A 22,154-nucleotide genomic window follows, 5' to 3' on the forward strand; every position below is an offset into this window, starting at 1 on the left:
GGAAAGACCTAGGAGTTGGAAGGAAGCGGCTGTGGCCTTAATTAAGGTACAGCCCCAGCATTTTTCTGGTGTGAAAATGGGGAACCACGGAAAACCATTTTCAGGGAAACCGACAGTGGGGTTAGAACCCATTATCTCCCGGATGCAAGCTTACAGCCGTGTCCCCTTAACCGCACGGCGAAACCTAGATGTCAGGATCCTCTAAACAACAAGCATCATCATCAATCGTGCAGTGCAAAACATGTAGGCCTATCTACAGTATTTTAACAATGAAAGAATGAATGAATGAACGGAAATGCTGTTCATACTGTGCAAATTGGACTTTAAGTCGTGTACTGTGCATAATTTCAATTATTAATAAAACAGAGAAATGGGAGCTCTGGCCTAAAGTATACCAGTAGAACATCTGCACTAAGAGAAAGCTATATAATCAAAAAGGCATTTCCTGAAAGGAGATATTGGTTTCAAAATAAATTCGGTCTCACGTTGCGTAGACAAGTATAACAAACGAACACTCTTATAACGATTGTCACCAATGGCATTTCATCTACGGAACAAAACTATTTAATTCTAAAATGGTTTATTGTATTTTCGTCTTAGAATGTTCATTTTGATTTTTTCTTATTCTCTTTCTCTTCCTTTCTTAATCCATTTACCCCCTCCCCCCCAGGGTTTGTTTTCCAACCTCCACCGCCTCAAGGGCTGTGCCCTGGAGCGTGAGACTTTAGTTCGGGGGATACAACTGAGGAGGAGGCCCAGAAACTCGCCCAGAGAGCCTCGCCTGCCATGCTGCACAGGGACCTTGTGGGGGATGGGAAGTTCGGGAGGGATATACAAGGAAGCGGCCGTGGCCGTAAGTTAGGTACCCCGGCATTTGCCTGGAGAAGTGGGAAGCCACGGGAAACCACTTCCAGGATGTCTGAGGTGGGAATCGAACCCACGACCACTCAGTTGACCCTCCGAGGCTGAGTGGACCTCGTTCCAGCCCTCGTACCACTTTTCAAATTTCGTGGCAGGGCCGGGAATCGAACCCGTGCCTCCGGGGCTGCCAGCTAATCACACTAACCACTACACCACAGAGGCGGACTCTGAATAATAATAATAATAATAATAATAATAATAATAATAATAATAATAATAATAGAGAGCCTCCGTGGCTCAGGCGGTAGCGCGCCGGCCTTTCACCTCTGGGATCCGTGGTTCAAATCCCGGTCACTCCATGTGCGATTTGTGCTGGACAAAGCGGAGGCGGGACAGTTTTTTTTTCCGGGTACTCCTGTTTTCGCTGTCATATTCACTCCAGCAACACTCTCCAATATTATTTCATTCCATCTGTTATTCATGAATCATTGCCCCAGAGGAGTGCTACAGGCTTCGGCAGCCGGCACAAGTTCCTATCCTTGCTGCTAGATGGGCGCTTCATTCATTCCATTCCTGACCCGGTCAAATAACTGGAAGCAGGCTGTGAACTTTCAATTTTCAATAATAAAATAATACTAATGTAACTGGTAATACCTTGCGATAACTACTTTTATAATGTTGTCATACAGGAGTTATTTTACATATGAGTTATTTATCAAAACGAAAATGACGTACTGTATGTGAGTTTTTCAAATAATACTGCATTGAACAAGGTCTTCATCCTAGTCTCAGGCTCTACTATCTAGCTAGGACTGTGTTCCGATTCTACCTGGTGATTCCGCTGCGCCTAACTTTTTTCTGTTAGGCGTATTAATGAACGTCAGTGGTATGATGGTCCATTTTTCTTTGTCGTACACCAAGTTATAGTCGGTTGTAAAGCACTTACTGCGTCATTACAGCAAGAATAACCGAGCTCGATAGCTGCAGTCGCTTAAGTGCGACCAGTATGCAGTATTCGGGAGATAGTGGGTTCGAACCTCATTTTAGGCAACCTTGAATATGGTTTTCCGTGGTTTCCAATTTCCACACCAGGCAAATGCTGGGGCCACGGCCGCTTCCTTCTCACTCCTGGCCTTTTCATGTCCCATCGTCGCCATAAGCCATATCTGTGTCGGTGCTACGTAAAACAATTTGTAATAATAATAATAATAATAATCAGAATTTTGCACAAACATATATGTGACAGGTATTTACACATTGCATCAAACTGTCATACGCTTATGTAAGAGTACGCACCAATTATAGGGTTTCGATTGGGTATGAAATTAACGCTAAAATGGATAGCATTCTGACAGAAAATATGTGAGAGTTTTTAAATCCGGAAGTAGTTTTACACCAAGTATGCTTTCGGATAAGCACCAGGCAGCAGTGACAGTGGTGCTATGGGCTAAGCACAGATGTACTAACGCATTTTCCGTTGTAAGTGGATTTGAATCCGACGAACGTTCGACATTTTTATTCATATCTTAAGCTTTCAGGATCAAATCCAAGGCTATTCGTACAATATTCAACCAACAGCTTACAAAATAGGGCTACATGTTCTATGTGTACTGGCCTGACACTTGCTGCAGCCTGGCAGTACTGGTCATTTCTTCGCTATGTATTCAACAGGTGAGTATGTGGACTTGCTCCTCATCTACGGTGAAGTAAAACAGAATGCACAGGAAGCACAGCACCTGTACCACGAAAGACTTCTACACAGACGAAAAACAATAAATAAATAAATAAATAAATAAATAAATAAATAAATAAATAAATAAATAAATAAATAAATAAATAAATAAATAAATAAATAAATAAATAAATAAATAAATAAATAACCCACAACGTGACAGCATTCGGATACATTAGCTTTGTGGGTGATTCTCGAAGTATAAAATGCAAATATATCAGGCTCAATCGGGCTTCGAATCCACCTACAAACCGCAGATATATTAGCAGCATACCTGTTAAACTTTGACACCGCGGTAACTCCAGCCAGAAATTTACCGGAAAGCATACTAGATGGAGAACTACTTCCACTTCACTAATGCACGCATATTTTACATCACTAAGCCATCGCTTTTAGCATTCATTTCATGCCCTGCTGAAAGCTTATAATTGGCACATACTTTTATATAATCGTATGAAAGTTTGATCCGCCTCTGTAGTGTAGTGGTAAGTGAGATTAACTGCCATCCCCAGAGGCCCGGGTTCGATTCCCGGCTCTGGCACGAAATTTGAAAATTGGCACGAGGGCTGGAACGGGGTACACTCAACCTCAGGAGGTCAACTGAGTAGAGGTGGGTTCTATCCCACCTCAGCCACCCTGGAAATGGTTTTTCGTGGTTTCCCACTTCTCCTCCAGGGATATGCAGGGATGATACATCACTTAAGGCCAAGGTCGCTTCCTTTCCTCTTCCTTGTCTATCCCTTCCAATCTTCCTTCCCCCCGCAAGGCCCCTGCTCAGCATAGCAGGTGAGGCCGCCCGGGCGCGGTACTGGTCATCCTCTCCAGTTGTATCCCGCGACTCAGAGTCTGAAGCCCGAGGACACTGCCCTTGAGGCGGTAGAGGTGGGATCCAACGCTGAGTCCGAGGGAAAAACCGACCCTGGAGGATAAACAGATAAATAATAAGAAGAAGTATGACGGTTTGATGCATTGTGTAAATACTTGTCGCATACATGTTTATGAAAAGGTGATGGTGCAGTAAATGGTTAATTAAGGGCGATTGTAGCTTGCTGTACGGCAAAGGTGAATCGATCATCACAGCGCCAGTGACGTTAGTTGGGATATCTAACGAAAGAAAAAGTAAGGCGCAGCGGTATAATAATATTTTACTATCAACCATCAAACTAAACACAGCAGAGTTAATCGCTTTATACTGTACCTGGATTTATTGTCACTAATACCACTGTTCTCTGTTCTTGTTTCAGAAAAGTGAATCGCAGTGACGAGGCAGAACGGATGCTGGAGCGCTGTATCCGACTGGACACTGCCTACACTCCGGCGTACCTACTGCTTACAAAGCTTTACTCAGGCCGCGGGCTGCAGGCTGAAGTCGGACGATTGTTACGTCACGTGACGCGCCTGCAGCCGACCAGTGCAGACCATCTAGCAGAGTATGCTGCTTGGCTTCACGACACAGGTAACTGGTATAAAATATCTGATGTCTTAGAGATTGAAGAGAAATCTAACTAGTAGGCTATGATATGCAAATTAACATTTCTAAGACTACAATGACGTCAGATGGTAAAATACCTCAGAGGACTGAATATAGATTTCGGAGTACAAAGCTAAAACAGGCGGATTATTTCAGGATAACAGGATAACAACACTGAGCGAGTTGGCCGTGCGGTTTCACAGTTGGCCTTTCCATGTCACACCACACACAGGCTACGTCTTAGAATTCTCATTTCACCCACTTTCATATTTATCTCTTAATACTTTCTAAACGGTAGTGGTGGTGATTGTTTTAAGAGGAAGTACAACTTGTCAACCATCCTCTATTAACACTAATCAGAGGCAAAAACAGAAGGGGTCCGACACTCGAGGGTATCAGCCAAAGAAAGACAAGGGCTACGAAGGGTGTGAAAATTAAAGACACCCTAGGCCTCTGAAATCTAAGGGGGCTGTCACACAGGCTCGATCGAACGACTGCGATCAACCGACTAAGAAAACAAACCTACAGAGGGCAGTGGCACCAGTCACACAGCATCGATCGTCAGCGATCAACTACGAGCGATGAAGATCGACTGGTTTGTGAAAACAAACGTGTCCGTTTTTCAGTCGCAGTCGTTCGATGATGGCGGACGCAACATAGTCATCTGTTGATGAAATCGAAACATTTATTTGCTTAGTGTATGAAAACAAAGTGGTGTATAATCCTAGACTCCCTGGATATAGTAATAGGGAGACCGTGAATTTTGTATGGCATTGTATAGCGTCGAGAATTCGGACAAAAACTGGTAAGTAATTATTAAATTGATTACGATTATCTTATGAATAGTGTTATCTTGGGTTATTTATTGATAAAATATATTATACGGAATAGATTGGTAAAAGAAGTTACACTAGGAGAAGTAGTAATTATCATTCTTGTAACTTAATTGAAGAAATGTTTGGAAAACATAAGCAGTGCTTTCCTAACCTCAATCGCGTACCTAATGAAATGAATACCACTGTTCGCTTTAATGACAAATAAGTGTAGGCCTATGTCATAAGTAGGCCTACTACATGTATATTTTCTTTGTCACAATATTCTGATTCATTGTTTCAGGAAAAAGTTGTACCAAAACATGGAAAATTCTGATGGCTGGATATCAAACTTGGAGAGATAACATCCTCCCTCTCCTCCCAGGTTCTGCTGTACAGAAAACATAAAATGGATCTACTTCAATGCCCTCAACTTTCTGGAACTCTTCATTGCTGGAAGAAGGTACAATTCAGTAATATTTATTTTTAAAAGTAGGCCTACACTACAGACCAGTGTTCTAGTTGTGAAAGAGTGAGGGGAAGATTCAGTCTGTAGGCCATAAGTTCCACCCATCTGTTCATCAATTTATCAGATATAACTGAAAGTAATATAATATAATCTAACCTAACAATCATCTTACTACAATAATTATTGAAAGTAACAATTTCTTAAACAGAAGTCTTGTGTCCAAACTAAAATGTAGCTCCAATTTAGAAGAATTGCATTAATATGTTGTTAATTTTTTTCAGTTCTATAACAAACACAACTATGGAAGTGGCACCTGGTGTATGAGAGCCTTTTCACCATGCTGAAATAGAGGAAGAGGAAGCAGAAATAATTTGTGTTGGAGGGGTCTAACTCCTACAGTTCAGAAATTACTGAAGGGACTTCAACTTCCAGTCCAGTGGCTTCTGCTTCTACAAACAGCTCTGCTAGCAGTTAAAAATAAAAGAAACAGAAATGTGACAGTGATTTGTTAAGTGAATATTTAGAAAAGATACTGAAAATTGAAAAGAAAATGTAGGTAATCATAATCAATGTTATTTTTAGTGTTTTCATGATGACATGGAAAGAATGAGTGTACTAGGTTGAAGGGTTTTCAAAGTTAAGATTCAGGAACTGTTGTATACACTGTTAGACCAAGAAAGAATCTAATAAAATTTATGTTCTTGAGAAATGTTCTACTTTTTAAATTGAATCAGTTTTTGTTATACTTATCTATCAATATTTATTGGAATCCTCAGTGAGTTATGTGTATTAACACCTGATGGGAAAGAACCTTAACTCCAATTTTTATTAATTATTAGCATTATTACAACATCTTAATTTGTATATTTTATGTGGAAGAACATGTATGGTTTACAAGGAAAGGAGTATTTTGAAATACATGTAGTAGGTCCTTTCTGTGTGTATGTAGTAAGCAGTTGTACAGCACAGGTGGTCTGAAACCAGACTGGCGTACTGATAGTTCTGTCCAAGAGCTGACTTCCTTCTTACAGTATACTGTTGATCGCAACTGCAAACTCATTGTACTAGGTTTGTACAGCACAGGTGGTCTGAAACCAGACCAGTGTACAGACATGAGTAGTTTTGTCCAGGAGCTGACTGCCTTCTTACAGAATACTGTTGATCACACCTGCAAGCTCATTGCATTGGGTTTACTGCATCTGTATTCTATTTGAAATTATCTACCTGTTCCAGTTTTGTATTCTCAACCTGACATTCAGTTCTATTTTAGGTGTCTTCCCTACTGCCATCACTTTAGTCTTGAAACAACTAATTTTCATGTCATATTCATTGCATCCTTTTTGAAGTTGCAAGATATTAGATTGCACAGTTTCAATAGACCAAGTCGTTCATATAGGACAAAATTCTTACTACAGTTATACCTGACAGAATCCCTCCCTGCTACCTTATACCTTTGTAACTTGGGTAGCCTTTATCTCCTCATTCCAAGTACTCTCCTGCCATTGGTACCTGTCTGCACCAGCAATCACTACTTTCATGTCTGTTACAGTACTTATAATTTATTAATAACATATAGGCCTATAGAGGGCATCAAGGTAGACCCATTATTTTATTTTTTTGTGCTGTAGATCCATATAAACAATGAAAGACAAAGATGAAAAATTCATTTGTAACTATTTTGACAGGTGTTTCTACCAAAGTTTTGTAGATATTAATCTGCAACATAAAAAACTGTATTTTGTGTGATGTGATATTAAGGGGATATGATGGCAGAACATGTACATATTTATAAAAAATATATTCATATGACAGTTACATGCTTGTAATAAAAGGTTGAGTAGATTAATTACCCTGTAAGTCAATTCAAGATCTTACAAGACCCATACACCCTACTCTGTCAAACATTAATTTATATAATCGGTATTTACAAACAGTTTTGACAGGCAATGTAAGATATAGCAAAATTAAATCATTTACCAGCTGAGCAATAGGCCTAAATAACATTTTACTGTAGACGGCAATAGTATTTAGTTGTTAGAAAGGCATACTCTTCACTTCTAAAAATAGAAGGCAAGGTGCTTGTTATTAGCACCTATTATTTTTTTGCAGTGTTTGGTTCTCATTTTTGGTGAAATTGAAGGCAAAGTTTTCATTTTCCTTGAACTGATTCATAAGGAAAGTATTTCAGGATGGATAGATAGGCTTGGTAGTGTTCATCTCAGTAAAGAAGTTACATATGAACAATACACAGAAAGGCAAAATCAACATTGAGGTAAGAAAGAGAGTCCTATCAGACCTTTGCAGAAAAAGTTGTTACTCTGTACCAAGGAGTTTACCAGTAACTTGGATGGATGTGAAGGATTTATATTAATTGGTTTATTATTGCCAAGTGAGCAATTAGATCAGCTTGCCAGTGCAAAGTTTGGGGAGACAGTACTTTATGCTTAGTGATGAGGGTAATAAACAAGGCCTTGTGTATAATTTACATGTAGTTGTGACAAGTATCAGTCTATTACACTGCCAACTTACTTATTAGAACAATATTCCAGGAGCTTTTCCTATAGTTATTAAGCTAGTGTACAGAGCACTAGCCTCACTTGAACTCCTCAAGAAATGTACACATATGTAAATACACAGAACCTTAAAGAGAATTTACTTTGGAAAAGATGTCCATAGACAACCTTTCTTCACAGCCATTTGGTATAATTAGCTGCTTTTGAACCTGATGTAGTCTTCAATGATATAAATTAAGACAGGATTGTCATTCTTGCAAAGTTTGGATATGGACCTGGATTCTTTGCACAAAACACAGTAGGCCTACAGAAATTCAGCAACATGCTTGTCATGAAAGCAATATGATACTATTCTGAACATGGCACAATAACAAAGAAGAGGAGAGGCAACAAGAGATTTGCAGAGGATCACGAGGGAGAGAAACAGTGTAAGGAACTCCATTGCTTTTATCATTTTCACAATATTCAGAACATATGTGCATTTTTCTTTCTTTTAAAATTATTTACAGGATTGTAATGAAACTTGACATACTATTTCTACATTAGGTAATGTAAATTTTGACTGGAAACATTTCTTGATATGTCTATTATTTTCGCAGGTGGGATCTCACCAAGAGGTATATATATATTTAAAAAAAAGCTGTTGACCTCCATCTAACAAACACCTCAAAATATCATTTTAAAAGACAGTAATTATGACCCAAGATCCAGCATCATTAAAACAAATAAGCATAAATGGTATTGGTCTTATATTTGAAGTAGGCTACAATGAGCCACTGTTGTGAAGCTTTTGTTGGAATTTTCACCCTGTCAAGAATTCTGGCTGTAGTGATCTATGAATGGCATCACATATAATAGGAACAAATCCACTGATGTATTGTGAGCAATCCTAAATCTGTAGGAGTCACCAATGTCCAGAAACCTGTAGGCCTAAATAAATATATTTCCACTGTTGATTGTAGCACCTTCAAATTATGAATTCAAATTGTTGTACATAACAGTTTTCAGTCCTTTTTATCAATACTTTATTAGAATCCTGTAGAATGCAAAGAAATGTACCTGCCACTAATCTTTTATTTGATATATTTTGCCACGGACATACAGTAGTTGTTTCGGAGATGAACATCACTTCTGACGTTAAACCTTAAAAAAATCGTTGTGAATATTGAATTTAACGATAGTATCAGCCTTTCCTCAGAACTTACACTTTTCCTGTAATTTGTCTGCCTGATGTTTATTAGTGACTTCATTTCTTCCTCTAATTCCTTATACCGTAATTATTGATGGGCATTCGGTACTAGTTTCTGAATTTTTCTTCGTCATTCCACAACGAAGGCACACTTTGATGGAATTCTCCATGGCGCTTTACCTTGTCCATTGCGATCGTCTGGTTCTTTCCTTTCTCCTGATATATTCATAGGTTACAATCATATTTCCACCCGAATTATCGCTTTCACAACACATTCTTTTTCTCTCGTGAATATGAATACGTCTGTAGCCTGTACGGTACTGGGCGGGTGTATCAGCTGTTTCCGTGCAGTCGATCCCTCTCGATCGATGAGCAGTGTGACAAGGTAAATGAATTTAGTCGTTAGTACTCGATGCCAGTTGGTCGCTCTTGATCGTTCGATGCCCTGTGTGACAGCGGGCTAATACCGCCGGGGTCGCAAGAGAACAAGTGTTGACCAAGGGAGGTCACTTCGGACAGGATAGAGCAAATGAGTTCAGCTGGGCGACCGTTGAGCCTAGCCAAGTGGGGCTGGGCTGGCGCGGCGTAAATGCGAACAGCTTACATCACAGTGAAGCCAGAGAGCAAACACACTTGGCAGGAGAGTGAAGTTTTTGTTTGTTTTACAATTGGTTTTACGTCGCCCCGACACAGATAGGTTTTATGGCGACGATGGGATAGGAAAGGCCTAGGACTTGGCAGGAAGTGGCCGTGGCCTTGATTGAGGTTGTCTGGTGTGAAAATGGGTGGGAAACCGCCTGATGAGAAAGTAGGAAACCACGGAAAACCATTTTCAGTTTGCAGACAGTAGGACTCGAACCAACTATCTCCCGGATGCAAGCTCACAGCTTCGTGTCCCCAACCGCACGGCCAACTCGCCCGACGGGGAGTGAAGTAGTGTCGTTCGATTGTGACTACGATCTCCTCCAATACTCATCAAAATGTTGATTCGGATATAGTATATTCTTTTTCCAACTTGCTTGACGTAGCACCGACACAGATTGGTCTTATGGTGGGACGGGAAGGGGCTAGGAGTTGGAAGGAAGCAGCCGTGACCTTAATGAAGGTACAGCCACAGCACTTTCCTGATGTAAAAATGGGTGGGAAACCGCGGAAAACCATCTTCAGGACTGTCGGCAGTGGGGTTCGGACCCACTATCTCCAGAATACTGGATACTGCCCGCATTTAAGCGACTGCAGCTTTCGACCTTGGTTATAAAGAAGTGCTATAATCGCAAGAAAACCGACGTTCCAATATGTTCCGGTTTTATTTATATTGCACTTGAAATAAACAGCAAATTGTATTTTCTTATTGTTATGTATTCATATAAAACCGGTACATTGCATTTTTTGTGTTGCAGTTTACAAAGATAGATTTTAGCGCACAACCTTAAAAATAAAATTCCTCAGACGGGAATAACAGAAATTCGATTAAAAATTAAAATTCCTGTTGTTCATTCAGCAAAACGGGATATTTACATCATTCAACAAGTTCAATGCCGTTTTTTGCACAGTGCTGTAGTGTTATGTGAATTTTCCTGTTCAATGAATTTCTGGAAGTGTTATTTAAAACTTATCAGGTGACAGATTATGATAAATGGTAAGGGAGTTTCATCCCGAGTGAGGAGATACAATATTTACCAGTTCAACTTTAGCAAGCAACCAGTGTAGACATGTTGAGTGGGGGGTACGGAGAGACATAGTAGGCACTGAGCAACACAGGGCGGCGATCGGGAGCTGGCAGCGAAGGCTGAAGAAGACGTCGATGCGGGCGGCAAGCAAGGGAGTGCAGGGGTAGTTGGGCGAGGTGTTACTGGTAGCGGCGGTGATATCAATGCTACTAGTTATAGGGGCTGCGGGCTTGAACCCCGGCCCAATGGAAATTGGAAACATGAGTTTGGAGGACTGGAAGAATATGAAAAAGGCGATTGGAGAAGTCATTAAAGAAAACGACAGTATCAAGGAGATTAAGGATTTGATAAAATCAAATTAAGAAATTCGAAAATATGGAGGTACGGCTCCAAGATCAATTGAGAATCACAGTCGAAAAGGTAGGAAGTAATAAGATTGAGATTGAAAAGTTAAGGGAGAAAGTAAATAACCTGGAAAAGGAGGTGTATATTTTGAATAAAGGGACGGAAAGCATCAGTCAAGATAGGTTGAAGAAATGTATTTTCATATATGGGGTGCAGGAAGAAAGTAGTAAGAATAAAGTGAACATTATATACAAAGTGGTAGACGTCGTACAAAATAAAATGAAAATAAATTTGATGTTGAGAGGGTAGGAAAAGTTATAGGAATGTGAGCAATCAAAGTGAAGTTAATACTTACTCTAATGGCAGACGTAGTGCTAAGGAATGAAAGGAAATTGCAAAGTGAAAAAATCTGGGTCAAGAGAGACCTGGGAAGAGAAGGAAAGGAGAACATGAAAATTCTGAAGAAACATTTAGGGAGAGCGAGGCTTCAGGGTCTCAGGGTGTATATTGTGGACCAAAAGTTGATGGTTTCTAATGGTAACTGGTGGTTTGTCTGGTCGGGGGAAAAATTGAAAGGCCTGGAGGTGGTGCTCAAACAAGGAGAGGACCAAACTACAAGGCAAGATGGTAGGCAGGTGGCCGTTCAAGAGGAGAGTGGTAACATGGAAAGATCTAATGAAGAGTCAAGTCAAGTAGCTAGCGTAGTGCAGTGCAGTGAGGGTGCAAATACGGGTTTTCAGGAGCAGAAAGTGTTGTTGGATAGTGTTCCTCAAGAAAGAACATATACAGTGTGTGATGGTTTAAGGATGGAGAAGAAAGGTCGAGACACTGATGAAAGGGATAATCAGGAGCTTTAAGGACCTGTGTGATTAGAAAAATAAAGGTATAAAGGGAAAGGAAAGGGAATACCAAAATGTCAATCTCTGATGGAATGGAGGTAGAAGTGGAGAGGGAGATAGTGACGAGAAGCAAACAAGGATGGAATTGGAGAAGGCAGGGAGAAACAGTTGTAACTAGACTGAAAGATAGGCTTTGTTAATATCGAAGGTCTATTGGCAAAAAATAGGTAACATAGATATTTACTATCCAAGATTAAAGTACAACAACAATGTAAATGCATCTACCAAATAGAAATCCCGTATACCTTCAAACAAATAACCTAACCGATGTTATTCCCGGTAAGCATGATTGCATATTTGTTGAGTTTATCAGACAGTTTACTCCCAAGCAACCACATGCCACAGCTTATCCACCTTAACTTCGTATTATGTTGGACATCTTAAAATGTAATATTCAAAATTGTAATTAATTGCGTGCAGTACCAAAATAGTTGAGGTTTTTGGCCTAACTCTTTATTGTATTGGTCAAAAATATAAACTGCAATGAAAACAAATAATTTATTCATTACAACGTAAATTGAAAATGAGATCGATTTATTCCCTCCTTCTTTCACTATTTTCTGGCTCAATTCCATACTATGATATCACGGCAGTGATTGAGAATGCCTGGGAGAACTTCGCTCGACTGTAACGGGCTGTGACGTAACCACAGCATACGTTCATCCCCTGCCCACCCGCGTACAGTGATGTTTGCCCACACGACGAAATGCCCGGCGTGAGCACCTTCGGGATAGAGGAATGTGAGGAGCCTGGAAGCTATGACAGAACTCAGCCACGCCACGCTCCGGAGTTACGAGACACTGGGGTCCATTTTAATCGTCTTCTATGACAAGCAAGGATTATCCTGAATGTTATTCTACCGCCTCCGCCCACACGTGTTACCTTGTAAAAGTTCATAATTCAGCTCCGTATCAAATGGCAGGTCTTAATACATACTGTTTTGATGGATGCCGTATTTCTTCACCTATCTATTGGTGCAGGCCAGAGCAAAAAATAATTTCCTCCAAAGCCCCATTCTTATTTATGGCTTGCAACTTTATGGAAGCTGCTGAGATATGGATGGTGCTCATTCATGATATTCAGAGCATGACCTGTGTGTTCGAGTGTTACGCAAGGTGTTACTCATAAGATTAATCATACTGGTCCAGTGAGGAAAACCAAGAAAACCAAAGCACTTGGCGTAAGAGCCTCGAAGAACCATAACCTAGGAAGTGACCGCTGCTCAGCCCGAAGGCCTGCAGATCATGAGGTGTCGTGTGGTCAGCACGAATAATCCTCTTTACCATTATCCTTGGCTTCCTAGACCGAGATCCAGTGAGGAAAGCAATGACAAACTAGCTCACTACTCACCTTTCTTAGTACGCCTAATTTTGACACCACCATCCCTTTTTCTTATTTCTATTCGAGGATCCAACCAGCCTCCGATGCACTAACAGACGGACTACACTCTTGTTCAATCTGCTTTTAATTTGACAAATAAACGAAAGACAGTATTATAGTCATCTACAATAAAATTTGGCTTCAATTATCTGATGGGTGTTGTTTTGTTTGCTTAACAGGTCGTTCCTGGGAAGCTCTGCACTACTACAGGAAGGCACTTCAGCTGACTGCAACTCACAGAATTTCGTTATTAGGAGCACTCCGAGTTTTGAGGGCGAAAGGTCAATATCCAAGGGTTCATCAGCTTATGATAAGGTAAGAATGGCCGTAAAAAGCTAAAATAATCATTATAAAATATTGTTGTTCTTTCAGATTGCTGGAAGAGCATGGTGGATGATATATTTCGACGATAATGCAGAATATTGTATTTTATAAGAAAGGTCCTCTCAGGTTTGATTACTGTGTTAATGGCGTGAAAGATCCTTACGGGGATCACTGTAAGTAACTACGTGTTGATATAAGGAAAAATGCTCATTCGGGTAATCACATAAACGGCATTGCAAATAAAGGGTAGAGATCTCTGAAATGATGGTATTTAGGGGTTGTAGTAAGGATGTAAAGAAGGCATATAAGTCTCTGGTAAGACCTTAACTAGGGTATGTTTCCAATGTATGGGTCCCTCACCAGCATTACATGATTCGAGAACTGGAAAAAATCCATAGAAAAGCAGCTCGATTTGTTCTGGGTGATTTCCGACAAACGAGTAGCGATACAAAAATGTTGCAAAATTTGGGATGGGAAGACTTGGGAGAAAGGATAGGAGCTGCTGGACTGAGTGGTATGCTCCAGGCTGTCAGTGGAGAGAGGGTGTAGAATGGCGTAGAACAAATCGAGCGGCTTTTCTTTGGATATTTTCAGTTCTCGGATCAAGTAGTAATCCTGGTGAGAGTCACATACACTGGAACCATACTCTATTGGAGTCTTGCCCTCTCCTTTACATCCTTACTACAGCCCCTAAATACCCTCATAACCATTTGCAGAGATTTGTACCCTTTATTTACCATACCGTTTATGTGATTACCAAAATGAAGATCTTTCCTTATAGTCTATTAACACTTCCGCATAGGGAAATTTCACCCCATCAACTCATTAATTAAGCCTGAGAGGACTTTTCACATTAGTGAAACACACATCCTGACTTGTAACCCCCTTTTTCATCATACCATTGCCTGCTGTCCACCTCACAGCATAGACCAACGTGAACAAGAAATCTTATTTATTGCAGCACAGTTTAGCTGTTTTCATTCTTCATTCTTTTCCTCTTTAGGACGCTCTTGGTAGCAAAATCGAAACACGTAGGTGTTTGATAGTTCTCGACCTAATATCCCCAACAAATCATAATGCCTTACACATTCTTCTTCATACGCTGTTATTTTCATACATCCACTGTAAGTTAAGGTTGAACGCCTACTTATAGCAGTGTCACCTTGAAGAGAGTCTGTACACGGATGGTTATTCACTGCGTTGACAGCGAAAGAGAGATTTCTAAGGAGTCGTTTCAGTCGTCGAACTTGCAAACACAAAGCTTCATACATCGGATATTCAGGAATCCATATTAATGATTAGAAATATCAAAAATTCCACATAGAACAATGTACACAACCATATTATTTTTATTTCTATTATATTTATTTATTTATCGTATCTCATACTGCTGTAATTCCAATAACATATCATCTTGAGCATACTGATCATAATGAAATGAAATGGCGCATGGCTTTTAGTACTGGGAGTGTCCGAGGACATGTTCGGCTCGCCAGGTGCAGGTCTTTTGATTTGACCCCCGTAGGCGACCTGCGCGTCGTGATGAGATTGAAATGATGATGAAGACGACACATACACCCAGTCCCCGTGTCAGCGAAATTAACCAATGATGGTTAAAATTCCCGACCCTGCCGGGAATCGAACCCGGGACCCCTCTCACCAAAGGCCGGCACGCTAACCATCTATCCATAGAACCGGACACTGATCACAATGTCAACCGTGAACAAAATTACGAGGGTAATATTTCATATGCATCAGTGTGAGAAACAACCTACAAGCTACTAGTAGATAGAAATAAGTTATTGAAGAATTCAGTAGCCTTACTTAATGATCATAATGTAGTTTATAAGAGCACCAAAAAGGAAGCAATTTTACTAATATTAAATTTTATATTCATTAGTACAAGTAATCTATGTGTATAAAAATTTCTTTTGTTCTGCATATTTTAAAAATTCATTTAATTCTCCGTTTCCTTTAAATTTTGGATCAGGTGTGCAGTGATCAATTCTACCTTCATTTCATCAATGTCGGTTCGTTTGTATATTTATATGTTTGTGAAAGTATCACACCAAATTTTGTGGAGTGATTGGAATGAACATTTACATGTGATCAGAAGACAAGCTGTCAATGTTCGAAACCCAGCAAAACTGCTGGCCAACTCTTCCATAAAGCGGCTTGAAGATCATTCCACGATCATTACCTGATTTAAGTTATACTCTTATTGATATTACCATTGACCACAATTGGAAGTGTCCGACTACGTAGCGTAACGGCAGTCACTATTAGCTACCGTCTTCGGAAGTCCAGGTTCGAATCCCGTTAATGTCAGAAATGTAGGAGTAACAGGGGGTTGAAATGGTACATCCAGCTCACCTCCAATGGGGGAGCACCTGAAAAGTGCTGCACCATTTCGGGACGAGGATAAGAGTTTACTTTTACATTACAATTGGAATTTGAAGAAATATCTTGGATGTGATCGGAAATGACTGCGCTGAAGGAGTTTTTTTTTTTTTTTTTTGCTAGGGGCTTTACGTCGCACCGACACAGATAGGTCTTATGGCTACGATGGGATAGGAAAGGCGTAGGAGTTGGAAGGAAGCGGCCGGGGCCTTAATTAAGGTACAGCCCCAGCATTTGCCTGGTGTGAAAATGGGAAACCACGGAAAACCATTTTCAGGGCTGCCGATAGTGGGATTCGAACCTACTACCTCCCGGATGCAAGCTCACAGCCGCGCGCCTCTACGCGCACGGCTAATGAAGGAGTTATGACGATAAGTTTTATAGAGTCAAAACCGACGAATACAACTGCTAGTTTTAATATAAATAACCTAATTGGCCTTTCATTTATTTTTTATAATATACACGATTCTGGTGGCTTTGTTCTGGTTGTATTTGAAGTAAATCAAATACACACAATCACCCGATGACAGATGACATATATTACGTGCCATTTGTTTCGTCAAATACTATTCTCTATTTTGGAGTATTCTAACTAAGTTTTATTACTGGCAAAAGTTAACCATGAGTGAAATTAATTTATGAATTATCTTTCTGTCACTCTATCATTAGCCAGAACGCGAAATGAAGAGATTTATGATAAAATTATTCGACTGAAGTTTAATAAATCATCTGTTTATTGTAGTTCGTCCTTGTGTCCGCTATTTTGACGGTAACGTGACGAGAATATAGAAAGAATTATTCGATCTGTTGTGTTTAATGTAAATTGCTGATGATTTATTATGTGATCGTTACCTAAAAGTGTATTTAAAATGGGGTTTTGTTGTTTCATAACTTACCGTTGAAATATCTCTGATGTCAACAGATTTCCTTCGAGATCATTTACAAATTTAGGAATTAGTTTTTGGAGGTTTCTGAAATTCTAAAAAGATTTTCGTCTAATAAGTTACTTTAAAATAAGCCAATGTTCTTTTTAACAACAAGTGTTTAATAGTGTTTAATATATACACAGTTCAACCCTCCTTGCATAACCCTGGAACACCACAGTAGGGTCTGAGGAACCTGCTGTGAAATATAGCATTTCAAGCCTTTCTTCTTTTTAGTAGTATAATATAGGTTCATCCGTGTACATTCGGTTTGGCATCTCTGTGCGTACTGCTATGAGTCCTTATAATCTGTCAGTTTCAGGGTGTATTCTGACGATATATACGAATACAGATTACAGTCCAAGCAACTTCGACATGGGATTCACGGTTGTATTTTCATCATGCGTCAGTTGTTTCCTCCTGCAGCATTGGCCCATGGTTTATCTCCTGACATGGAATATTTATGTGTCCGATTAATGATAAAATGCAGTAAGGTAAGGTAGGGGGGGGGGGCAAACTCCGTCCCAGCACCTAATTTCGTCCCTTAGGTATTTCCAGTTTGCACGGTTGGTTGGTACCTAATGTTTAGCCGCGCGTACACGAATAGCCTCATCTCGTTGTCTTGTTGTGAGAGTTGGTTGTGTGCACCACGTTTAGTTTCCGTGTAGGAGTAGAATTCATTTTTTACGCTGAGCTGACTTAGCGCAGCATTCAAATTAAGAGTCTGTTATTCCTAGGCTGAGCACTGATATGTGTATGAAATACTGGACCGCATTTCAGTCGTGTGGTGTAGTTCCTGGCGTGTAATCGCTACAGTGAAGTGGTTGGCGTCAGTTAATGTGGCGGCCATTATCAGGGAATCAGGAAATGTTCGTAATTTCGTCCCCCTTCACAGAGGCTAATCCCATGCTAAAAATAGTGACTAAAAGGGAAACATTTAAAGGCCGAGACAAATTTCCAAATTTAGAGATTGAAAAACTTTAGTCACCCAGCTCGAAAATAGAGGGGGAGTGTTCCGAGGTTAACCACCCGTGCTCCCTTAAATTAAACATTTTCTCAGTAAGGAATATAAATTGAGTACGAAGACTGCTCAGAAGGTCCTATATTACAGCGATAAATGAAAAGTTTACATTCTATATTTTAAGGAAAACCGCTGACAGCTTCCCCTCATAACAGACGCCAGCACAGTCACATACTTAGGTTAATTCTGCCATTACCTGTTAGCGCTGGATCTTCTTCAAGCGGCCACCCAATGCCTCATGCCCTTTCTATCATCCATCAAGTCGCGCATTCAATCACCGGAGTAAATCAGACAAGATGGCCCTACTGTGCTCGCCTGAAATAGATCCGCCTGAGAATGTTCTAGACTATATTATAATCCAGAGCGCTGATAGGATAAATTTCCATTCACTAACCTGAGTTCTGATTGGTTAGAAAACGTCATTACAGGCATGCGATAGACATATTGCATTACAGGAAGAACCAGGTGAAGCCTTGACAACTTCGGCGCATAAAAAAATAACAAATAAAATGGCTTACAAACTATAACAAATTGAATTACTTCGTAGATTGATTTGGCCTTAGCCACCCAGCGATCGCTGGAAAATAGATGCCATCTAACCATCGGAGAAGAAACTTTTACAATGGTTTTAAAGTTCTTAATCACTATCAGAGATGGCCATGGTGGAGCAGGTGCACAGTTTGAATAGCCGGGGAAGGTCTACCCCTGGTACACTAATAATAATTAAAATAATAATAATAATAAAGAATAGGATTGAGCAAATAATCATTAAAAATTAAGAGTGTTTAAACATAGACAACATGAAAATCAGCCAAAAATAAGTAAGTAAATACAAGGAGGCATATATCATCATAAAAAATGCCGTCACAATCTTCCTTATTCTATTTACAAGTATGTTACAGTGTTTCCACTAAATTAATTTTGTGTTCGACAGACTGAAAAAGCTTAAAATTTATGTCAACAATGTCAACCAAATTAATAATGTATCAAGTGAGAAGAAACATACACCGCGCTGAGTAGCTTAGACAATCGAGCGCTGACCTTCTGAGCTCAATTTCGTGGGTTTGATCTCGGCTCAGTCCGGTGGTATTTTAAGGTACTCGAATACGCGAGCCTCATGTGGGTAAATTTTCCCGCGGGACAGAATTCCGGCACCTCTGCGTCTCCGAAAACCGTAAATGTATCTAGCGGGACTTAAAATCCAAATTATATTATTATTATTATTATTATTATTATTATTATTATTATTATTATTATTATTATTATTATTATTATTATTATTATTATTATTATTATTATTAAAACATACAATGAGATTTAAAGATTTTTCTATTAGCAGACAATCATTAAATTAGGTATATGCTGCCTGTGAACTTTTCGGTCAGGGAGATAAGGAAGATGAATTCATCCAAGGCCACACATACAAATTTGTGTTAAACAGCGTTTGAAAGCAAAAACTCTTTTGAAATTCTTGTAGCCCCTCAAATTTATTTTATATGATAAATAGTTTGCTCATTTTAAGGAACCGCCTAACGTTATTTGGCTTATGCTCTTTGTTTCAGAGCCCACATCATGTACCAGGACCATCGCGGTGGAGTTGTTTACACAGGAGACTTATACATTAGGAGCCCTACCGCCGAGACTTCACATCGTCGACTGGAGGAAACCAACAACGCGGCGTGTAACCAAGTGACCACAAGTAGTGAGATTGGCGTGCCCAGTGTATCGGTGCACTTAGAACAGGACTCAAATAAGTCGAGACAAACTCGCTGTGGACCACGGCATCGAGGTCGCAGAGGTCTGCCAAGGCAGGAGAGAACATCGACTAGAAACATCAAAGTGGCTTCGCAAGCACTTTTGGTTCAGAATTTGTTAGAGACGCTATGAGAACGCCAGTGACGATCAACACTCGTTTCATGTCGTTCTGAAAAAACTGTAGGAAGCAGAAGTACTTGTGCTTTGTGAGGATCGGTTTATACAACATGAAAATGTATCACACTAAATAAAATACTAACGACTGGAAATTGGTGGAATGGTAAATATATTTTTACAATTATAACGAATTATTCGCTTTCAATTTTTTCTTTTATTGGTTAGAGAATTCAGCATTGGACAAATGGAAAGAAATAACAAAAGAAAATACTTTAGAGCAATTTAACGTAACACAGAATCTGTATTCAATGCTATCAGCTAGACACAGTGCATGAATATGCAGACATCAACACAAATATGAACACTTTTCTCAACAACCCTGGTGGACACATTCCCAGCACTGTAAGACAATATTAAATATTAAATAAATATTCGTCATTCCCAGTGAACAAGCAGAATTTAAATACTTCGTTCTATTTAGTATAAAACACGAAAGGTTTTTCTATTTTCTGCAATAATATTGATCCAAGTAACATAACTGAGCAGGAAGCCTTCTTCATTGATGTCATTTTAGAAGTGTGTTGATTTCTACTCTGCATTTAAAGTGACCACATCTCAACATGTGGAAGTCACCCACGTCTTTTGCAAATATTTCCTCAGGATGCCGTCATTTATTCTTGGGGATTGGCGCCAAAAATGTTGAGTTACAGGGTAGAAATACGAAGATATTCAATTTACTTTAAGGCGTTTTCCCTGTCTTCTTTGCGAAGATAAAACACTGAATGTACTTCGAAAAAGCTGGATCCCAAAGATGTTCCTATGCCGAATATTACAATGTATAATTCTACGGTATCATAAATAAGCGTCTATCTGCAATGTATGGTAGCGGACGCACGAAGACAAGTTTCCTGCCTCGGAAGTCACTTTCCTGAAAGTGGTCGCAGCCAAACAGGGGCATACGCAGAGGGGGGAGGGAATGGAGAGGATAAATCCCCCACCCACCCAAGAAATTTGGTGGCTCATTGTTTTGATTTGCTTTGAGCTACGTATTTGCCAACAATGTATTGATGCTTCCATTAATATATGTGAATATATATAAGTTTTTCTCCTAAAATCAGTCATCCTGAAGCAATGGACTGCACCTAATATTTTGAGACAGTGATATGTTCCCAAAAGTACATCGAGTACTGAAACTGCTTGCTGTCTTACGAGTAACCACTCCCACACTAGAACGCTCATTTCATCCCTGAAATATTTGAAAGGTTATTTGTAGAATATGACTGCACAGGAAAGATTGAATGTGTCAGCTCTTTTGTATATACACAAAGAACATGTAACCTTAGAAAATGTAATACATGAGCTGGCTAAAATCCCAGTAGATGTCTGCTATTGTAATCAATAGGAATTCAAATCTGTCTTCATTAAATACTTTGTTATTTCGAACATTTTAATTTTAATTTCACAATATGCACCTAATATAATTTTATAGAAGTCCTCAAATTTTAATATGTGATATCCCCCACCGAAAATAATTTCTGCGTGTGCCCCCGAAGCAAAACAGCTGCAATTACACATACGTCGTAAATAGAATTGTCGTCCATTTCGATCTTTAATTATCTTGCAAAAATTCTGTTTATCGACACTTTAATACTAGGTACTATTACTTCCGTTGCATCCACAAAGTGGACAGTCATCAATATTGAGCCTACTTTTACAGCTTGCATGTGAATTAAAAACCTATTTTTTTGTTTATAATAAGGGTATGAAAATACGTCAAGATTAAAATTACTTAGGCTAATTGTCTTGCTGTTCAACTTACATATCTCCTTTCAATATTTCGTATTCCTCTTGATTACATACTTGCAGATGATGATTTTATACAGGGCCTCTTTCATAATCCGTTTACCCTGCAGGGTTTGATTTTCCCTTGGACTCAGTGAGGGATCCCACCTCTACCGCCCCAAGTACAGTATCGTAGAGCGTCAGATATTTGGTCGGGGATACAACTGGGAGGAGGGTCAGTACCTCGCCCAGGCGGTCTCACCTGTTATGCTGAACAGGGGCCTTGTGGGGGATGGGAAGGTTAAAAGCGATAGGCAAGGAAGAGGGTAGGAAGCTGCCGTGGCCTTACGTAAGGTACCATCTCGGCATTTTCCTGGAGAAGAATTGGGAAAAAACGAAAAACTATTTTGAGGGTGACTGAGGCGGGAATCGAACATCCGAGGCAGCTAATCACACTAATCACTACACCACACTATATCACTTAATTAATT

The 22,154-nt window shown here is 39.7% G+C and overlaps 1 protein-coding gene across 1 annotated transcript in view; it reads left to right on the top strand.

The window, feature by feature from the left end:
* LOC136866682 (protein O-mannosyl-transferase TMTC1) overlaps positions 1-19,994 on the top strand; it is a 1,311,158-nt gene extending 1,291,164 nt beyond the window's left edge. Inside the window, exons 13-15 of the mRNA XM_068226806.1 lie at positions 3,838-4,049; positions 13,521-13,656; positions 19,572-19,994. Coding sequence (XP_068082907.1) covers positions 3,838-4,049; positions 13,521-13,656; positions 19,572-19,896 — 673 coding nt within the window. The 3' untranslated portion in view covers positions 19,897-19,994. The remainder of the gene's footprint in view (positions 1-3,837; positions 4,050-13,520; positions 13,657-19,571) is intronic.
* Positions 19,995-22,154: the final 2,160 nt, after the last annotated feature.

Source organism: Anabrus simplex, chromosome 3 (genome assembly GCF_040414725.1).
Source record: "Anabrus simplex isolate iqAnaSimp1 chromosome 3, ASM4041472v1, whole genome shotgun sequence".
NCBI classification, from domain to species: domain Eukaryota; kingdom Metazoa; phylum Arthropoda; class Insecta; order Orthoptera; family Tettigoniidae; genus Anabrus; species Anabrus simplex.